Source organism: Opisthorchis viverrini, assembly GCF_000715545.1.
Source record: "Opisthorchis viverrini unplaced genomic scaffold opera_v5_90, whole genome shotgun sequence".
NCBI classification, from domain to species: domain Eukaryota; kingdom Metazoa; phylum Platyhelminthes; class Trematoda; order Opisthorchiida; family Opisthorchiidae; genus Opisthorchis; species Opisthorchis viverrini.
This window is the reverse complement of record NW_008751743.1, coordinates 346,728-354,995: the sequence shown is the minus strand read 5'-3', so window position 1 is coordinate 354,995 and position 8,268 is coordinate 346,728. Positions and strand designations below refer to the sequence as shown.

At 49.0% G+C, this 8,268-nt stretch overlaps 1 protein-coding gene across 1 annotated transcript in view; it reads left to right on the top strand.

Moving 5' to 3' along the window:
- T265_04925 (hypothetical protein) overlaps positions 1-8,268 on the top strand; it is a gene marked incomplete at both ends in the record, with an annotated part of 20,746 nt that overhangs the window by 1,116 nt on the left and 11,362 nt on the right. Inside the window, 5 exons of the mRNA XM_009169793.1 lie at positions 230-350; positions 740-1,658; positions 3,667-3,728; positions 3,898-3,978; positions 4,015-4,134. Of these exons, the coding sequence (XP_009168057.1) occupies positions 230-350; positions 740-1,658; positions 3,667-3,728; positions 3,898-3,978; positions 4,015-4,134 (1,303 nt within the window). The remainder of the gene's footprint in view (positions 1-229; positions 351-739; positions 1,659-3,666; positions 3,729-3,897; positions 3,979-4,014; positions 4,135-8,268) is intronic.

Here is an 8,268-nt window from a genome sequence, read left to right as displayed (position 1 = left end):
TGGTTTTCGCATAGCGTCCGTGTACCCTTTTTGAAGATAGGGATAACTGTCGACATGCCCCATTCTGCAGGCACTTGCTCTTCGTCTCACATAGTACCAATAAGCTTTGTCAAGTGGGTCACCAGGGAATTTCCGCCTTCTTTGAAGAGGGCTGGATACAGACCTTCCGGTCCTGGTGCCTTCTCACGTTTCAGTACGGCTATTTCATACCTTATTTCTTCTTCCGTAGGGCGATCAAGGCTTACATTCCATTCGCCCGTATGCACTCTCTCCACCGGCTGTGTTGCAGGAGGCCAGCTGAACTGCTGTTCGAAGTGTTCGGCCCATCTCTCCAGTCGACGTTTTTGCGAGTGAATTAATGTGCCATCTTTTTCACTTATCGTTTCGCTGACCTTTGCTTTCCTAGGGCCAGTCGATCGTATCAGTTTATAACGGACACGGCTGTTTCCCGTAGCAAAAGCCCTCTCCATCTCCCGAGCTTTCGATGTCCACCAGAGCTCTCGGTCTTTCCTTAGACTCTTCACTATTTGGCGTTTGAGGGATTTGCGTGCGCCCTCGTACTCGTTGGTTGCTGGTATGGCTTTCCTGGCATCAATCATGGATAACGACCTCGACGACATCCAGTGGTCCTGTGGTCGAATTGGAGAAGTCGGGCAGGCAGCGCTGAACGCCGCTAGTATAGCTCCTTTCACATTTTGCCACGCTTCATCCACCGCACCAATCTTTTCGATTATACCAGTTGGCATCGCTTGACAATGGGTTGCCAGGGGCCCGCTCTCGCTCACTCACTCCTATCCATTTCCCTCCTGGTGGTCCACCTGCCCAATCGATGCCCAATGAATACCAAATGAAAGAAAACATTCCCATCTCTCCCGGCCCTGGTTCCACTGGAATGTGGCTGACTGGACATCCACCGTCTCATGCGATGGGTGGCAATACAGCACGTCCGTACGACTCGCAAGCATATCGACCTGGCTTGCCCTCTTCCTGTCCCGGATATCAGACCAGTGTCAATTCAGGCAGACCTTCTACCGGCGCTTCGGCTGGCGTCCCGGGTGGTCCTGGTACACATCGGGATCCGAATTCTTTGACTGCCTCTGGCCGCCTCGATTCGGGCTCACATCAACTCTCCCAATCCATGCAACGACCACAGTCGTCCGCATTGGACACACAAGCACCGGTGAGTCATTCGGTGCTCTGGGAAGGCGAAGTGAATGTGAACGATCCTAATTTTTCCGGTCCCTCTCGTCGGAAGATGAGTCTCATACTGGAGCAAGCTGGATTGCGTGACTTCAGTCAATTGAATATGCAACTGTGGGGACCGGTCGCCCAATTGTCCATCGTTCTGACTCATTGTGACAGTGCTCTGGTTCATCGGCTAACGAATAACTCCCCTGGTGGTAATCTGCTTGCTCAGGTGTTAGTAGAGTTGCCGCAATCAGAGGAGGCCTGTACTCTGGTGTCCGCACTGTCATCTATCAGTTCGATGGCCGTACCGTTGGGGATTCTCTCACCTCCACCAAACATGTTGCCAAATCCTATTCCACCTGGTACCATTGGGTTTGTGTGTCTGAGCTACATCCTGAAGCGCAACCACATTTACGGTCTTATCCCAGCGGATTCCGAGCAGTTTCGGCAAAATTTGCCTTCTAGGCAAAGTAATTTTACGAAATCACACGCTGTTATCAGGATGTCTTGTCTGGATGTCTTGTTGGCCAGACTTAATCACTCGTAGAATTCTTCCTTGACGGCTGAATCTGATGCAAACGGTGGACCATATGTGGCAGCATTATCACGTCCACGGGGGTGCCTCTAAAGCGAGCCAGTGCTTCTTGAAGACATTGGTGCCCAGGCAGCGAGTGTACCACTGATACGGCTGCTCAATGCTAAGGCAACACCACGGAGGCCTGAGTTTTAAATCAGTCCGCACTGGCAGAGCAATTAGGGGACGTTTGTTCCGGACACTTGGATTCTTCTACGGTTGGTAATCGAGTTTCTGCGGGGTATGATGTATCTGATAAGTATACATGCAAATGGTGATACTCTGGCTGGAAGGGTTAGGAGGGGTGCAAATGTTCCAGCAGATTATAAAATCTTTTTTCTCGCGATTAAGATCACAGCTTGCGTTCTGGTCACTCCAGCCGCTGGGTCAGAACTTTGTGAGTTGCTCTCCGTGGGTGTGATGTGAAGGGAATTGACTGCAGAAGACCACCGAATTTTTATGGAGCTTCGTTGTGGGTTGGGCCCTTGATCTTACTGGGCTTCTGTCCGAGGATGCACTTCCGGCCTCTTTACACTCAGGTGCTATCCACAAGCAGCGGGGAACGAGCACAGTATGATTGGCCAGCACCGCCACCGTGGCAGTTGGATTCCAAGGGTTATCTCTTCCGCTCAATCCCTCGGAGCCGATTCCTGTTCTCGTGACGGTTGGGCCGTCAGCCCCTTTACTTCGGTGAAGACACCCTCCACCTGGATGTGTTGAATAGGACCTTAGCGGTAGAGATTACATCACATTGGGTCTCTTGGGAGCATTTCATGGGGCTTAAATGACGTTTTTACTCGCTTCCCCAATACTTCCACCACCGACCGTACTGAGACTTTAGGTAGCCAGTCCCTGAAAGCTGTTTGGAATTGGTTGAAAGCGTCAAGTTGCTTTTTTGTATTCATTTCAGCTGAACTACTTCGCCCAATTACATCTCTAAGTAGCCGCATCTTTACGAATAATACCCAAGTACTCGGTTCACTGTGCTTGTAAATACCCAACTTGTGCTGGCAACAAACATGACGGATTGTAATCAAGTGAATACCAATGGACAAGCGAAGGTAAATGTTCATTATATCCTACTGCTGAATTTCCTCAAAAGAGAAACCTGTATAGTTGAATTTATCATAAATTCTTTCTGATAACCTACAAGTATTATATAGAGTCGGGTTATTAGATGTGTACATCCGTGCCTGATTAAAGAGGAGTAGTTTAACTAAAATATGATACAATTATCTGTCACCTTTACTTAGTTGGCTTGTCACGTTATACTGCACTGATGCATCTCTGCACTGAGCTTATGTGGGACCTTCAGCCGATGTGAACCTAAGGGGAAGGGACCGAAAGTCTAGCCGATTGTGCATAGCCTCACCAATCAAAAGTCAAGTGTCCGGTTCCGAATCGGACCTCAAATATGTGCGAGATTCGATGCCCACACAAACGTTTCAGTTCTATCGGCTTTGCGAATAATCCTTTCGAATTCGCTTAATAATACTGCTTTATTCATTCTCCTTGGACCGCACGCGAAGCCGCACAGTCGAAGTACTCTGGGCAAATATGCGGGTACCTAGTCCTTCTTTTCCGAATAGGAATGGGTCCGCAGTTATCTCTGGAGGCTGCTGTTCTCAAGATAATATGCTACTTGGACATGTACTGTACTGTACTGTTTATTAGGCTCGATGCTTTTTAGTCCAGTTTGCAATGCAAATGATGAACTTAGGTGCTCATTCACGCTTGGGTGAGGAACGACTCATTGCAGCAGTTCCATCTGAATGACGCTCTGTTCATGTAAAATGTGCTGTTTACTGACAGTTGTTATTTCGTCATTTTTCTTCAAAAATACTGACATTACCAGAATTTCTTTTGCGAGGCACAGTACATTTTTCATACACTTATCTTTTTAGAGGTCCACTCGAACTTATCGATCGAAGTAGATATTGTCCCCGGGTCTACTGGAAAACCTGAGGTGCACTACTCAACTGTCGCTTCTGACCTAGTTCCTTCATGTGCCCGAGAATCCCATGAACATGCTAATAGCTTTTAGGTCTTTATCCTGTACTACATTTTATAAAGTGACTTCTATCCGTGAGGTGTGGTAATATTCATCCAAAAGTTATCCATTCATCCCTTTTGAGGTTGACAAACTGGCATCGCGTCTTGCCAATGCCTCAGTGGCACATGGAGATGCCTCCAAGACCCTTCTGAAGGTCCCTAAGGTAAGCTGGATATCTATTTATCACCTATCGGCTCAGGGCACGCGAGATCGGAATCCGTTCCAAATGAGGGTTCTGGAAGATGTGTTTTCCACAATTATCCAGTCTTTTAAACGTCACGATGCTGTTACTATCGATACACCTGTATTTGAACTTAAGGTATGCTGTAAATGTTCTACGAAAATGCACAGGAAGTTCTAACGGGGAAATATGGTGAAGATTCCAAACTCATATACGATCTGCAGGACCAAGGGGGTGAACTTCTATCCCTCCGTTATGACCTAACGGTAGGTTGCTTTCCAATTTCATTGATCCTGTAATTAGGTTCCCTTCGCACGCTATGTGGCGATGAACAAAATTAAGAATATCAAACGTTACCAAATCGGCAAAGTTTATCGGCGAGACCAGCCTGCCATGACTCGTGGTCGGTATAGAGAATTCTACCAATGCGTACGTTCTGCTCGTTACTGATATATTTCACCTGTTTTGTCCTCCACTATCCATCTTTGGGTATTTTCAGACATTTCTGCCTCTAGGGATGCCCCCCAATGTTCATGTTGCTTCTGCTGTCTTGGAAACCAATGTGCTGTGCAACTCGACTAGTCTCTGTTGTGGTATTCAAGGAGTTACAACACATCACATGTGTTAAACTTATTCAGTATGAAGTCACGACTGCAGAAGAGTTTATTTAACCATCCGAGATTCTGCCCGCTAGCTCTGCCGACTCTGCTCATCTCTGCCTCAATCTGTCGGTTCAATGATGGCCACGTCTCATCTTTGCGTACCTGAAAAACGGGACTTATTACTTTGCTCTTCCAATGTTTGGTTCACCGAGAAAGCGGACTTGCACCCTTAGAATTCTATTACAGGTAGATATAAAACATGGGCTGCTCTGTACAAAGCTATTTTGGAACACCAACAGCCTTTATGCCTGAACTCAGAGGGATCCATGTTCATGTCCGTAGGGAAGCATCGCCTCCACCACCCACTGAGCTATACACGGGGCTGTCCGTGCGACACTTGCGATCTCATACCAGGTTGGTCAATGATTAGACGCCTGACAAACGTAGTCTCCTGGTCCTCCAGATTTGGGGCTGAAACATGTGTCGAATTTTTCCGTGAAAGCAGTTATTTATTTGCGTTTCCCACCATACACCGCTGACTATTGGTTTGGCCTGTGAGCGAAAGGTTCTTTTTGAGGACCCTAATCCCAACCCACGTACAACCATGAATTGCACACATACAAATAAACTCATGCCACATCCGCCGTCGCGGGCTGCCATCGTTCGGTTCACGTTGATGCATACAACCGGGTGAGTGAGCAAAAACAGGCTCTTGCTGGTGCCTCTCTTACTCTTTTACATACTTTTTCTCCCCCTCTCCCTACCTTATTAATATCTCTCTTCTTGTAAGCCAAATACTTAGGACTGATTACTCCGTTCGTCCTGCATCGGCTTTGCGAACAATATCTGCGCGTCATCCAGCGCGGACATCCTCAGGCATCTCGAAATCACTATCCAAGCTTCGGCGCCCAGTCTGTCTGACTGCGTTCAATGTGCTCCCTCTGAAGCGAGAAGGCAACAATTCGCTCTTGCCCTCGCACTGGACTCGCTTGGCATTGATGTGTCATCATCATCGTCATTGTCAGCTGTAAGAACCGCGTACTCGTCGTACAGTGGTTGTAGCTACCGCAGTTTCGTTCACCGATGATTGGGGGGGGGTAGGTAGCTGTGCATTGCACGCGCGAGCTGATAAATTGGTGCATAAATCCAGCACTGTAAGTGGGCTGTCAAGTGGGGGGTTGGTTGGAGAAGGAGCTATGCATTGAAGGCAATAGCTATGATGCACGAACGCCATTGAGGGCGCGACTGGGCGATGTCTGATAATCTCTCTAGTGATTGATGTGGCCCGTCTCGGGGTCCCCATCCAGGAAGACGGCAGTGACCAGCGCAGCTGAGTTTGCTGGTAATGGCTTTCATACTTCGCTGCCAAGTCATTGCTTGACCGCCTCTGGCTCTCTTCCACCCTTCACATGGTTGGGCGAAAAGAGGCCTTCGAGGAAGTCGGTCGACTGGCATACGCAGCATGTGGCCAAGCCAGCGCAACCTGTGCAGTGTGATCAGTTCATCTATCGAGGGTGAGTTATTTCTCCCGAATACCATTCGACGTACTTCAGAATTGCTGATCCGGTGTTCCCACCAGATTCGGGCAATGCTCCGAAGACATCGATGGTCAAACACTGAAAGTCTTTTGACGTCCTCGGCGCGCAGCGGCCAGGTTTCTGATCCATATAGTAATATGGAGCGCACCGCAGCATTGTAAACTCGACCCTTGACAGAGAAGCTGATGTCACGCCTACGCCACAGGTGACGTAGGTTCGCAAAAGCTGCTCTGGCCTTCCCAATCCGGATGGAAATATCATCTTTCGCGAGACCACCGGGACTGATACAGCTGCCCAGGTAGACAAATTTGTCTACTACCTCAATCGGTTCATCCGCAAGCATGAGGCTAGGGTTCGAGCCCACCCAGTCTTGCAGTAGCACTTTACACTTTGCAGGTGTGAAGCGCATACCAAACCGCGAGGCAGAATTATTTAGATTATTTAGTATTGTTTGCAATGCCACGGGGTCAGATCCTAGAAGAGCTATGTCGTCTGCGTACTCGATGTCTGTGAGCGGAGGCCCAGGGAGCACTTCGACCCCACAGGCATTAGAGGCTGGTAGTGAGTCTTCCATGATCGTATCAATGACGAAGTTAAAGAGGAAAGGTGAAAGAGGACAACCCTGTCGGACACCACTTGATGTGGTGAACTCAGGAGAGAGCTTCCCGTAGACCTTTACACGGCCACGGGAGTTGGCGTACAGCGCCTTAATGAGGTTCAAGAATTTATGGGGGACACCTTTGCTCCACAGACACTGCCATAGTGCTTGGCGGTCCACAGAGTCAAAGGCAGCTTTCAGATCAAGAAAAACAACCATTGTTGGTTGCTGGAAGCAGTGTTGCTTTTCCAGAATCTGTCTGAGGGTGAAGATATGGTCGATGCAACCTCTTGCAGGACGGGACCCAGCTTGGTTTTCACAGATCTGCCTCTCCCTGTGTTCAGTCAACCTTCGAACGATAAGGCCAGAGAGCACCTTCGATGCCACAGCTAACAGGCTAATGCCACGGTGGTTTTCGCATAGCGTCCGTGTACCCTTTTTGAAGATAGGGATAACTGTCGACATGCCCCATTCTGCAGGCACTTGCTCTTCGTCTCACATAGTACCAATAAGCTTTGTCAAGTGGGTCACCAGGGAATTTCCGCCTTCTTTGAAGAGGGCTGGATACAGACCTTCCGGTCCTGGTGCCTTCTCACGTTTCAGTACGGCTATTTCATACCTTATTTCTTCTTCCGTAGGGCGATCAAGGCTTACATTCCATTCGCCCGTATGCACTCTCTCCACCGGCTGTGTTGCAGGAGGCCAGCTGAACTGCTGTTCGAAGTGTTCGGCCCATCTCTCCAGTCGACGTTTTTGCGAGTGAATTAATGTGCCATCTTTTTCACTTATCGTTTCGCTGACCTTTGCTTTCCTAGGGCCAGTCGATCGTATCAGTTTATAACGGACACGGCTGTTTCCCGTAGCAAAAGCCCTCTCCATCTCCCGAGCTTTCGATGTCCACCAGAGCTCTCGGTCTTTCCTTAGACTCTTCACTATTTGGCGTTTGAGGGATTTGCGTGCGCCCTCGTACTCGTTGGTTGCTGGTATGGCTTTCCTGGCATCAATCATGGATAACGACCTCGACGACATCCAGTGGTCCTGTGGTCGAATTGGAGAAGTCGGGCAGGCAGCGCTGAACGCCGCTAGTATAGCCCCTTTCGCATTTTGGGACGCTTCATCCGCATGTTTACTGTCACCACAGTATTGTTTTACTGTGGAGAGTTGTTAGTTTAGCTCAGTTCGATACTGTTGAGCTATGGGAGTTCGTCGAATATAGTGGATTGGCATGCTTCTTGCCGAGTTGCAACGGTCTGAAGGGAAACGAACTGTCAAGCGTGCGCGCATCACGGCGTGATCGGAATCAAGTGGTGTGCCCCAGAAGGAACGCCAGTCTTGATTTGTGGCTCTCCGCCGGTGACTGATGGCCACGTGGTCCAACTGGGTCCGCGGCCGCCAGGTCACACGGTGCGAACGTTTATGTTGAAAGTTCGCACTTGCCAGAAACAGTTCGTGATCAGCACACAACTGAAGGAGTCGATCTCCGTTGTCTGTGCGGCGAGCATCGACTCCGAATCGACCACCCAAATGTGATTCC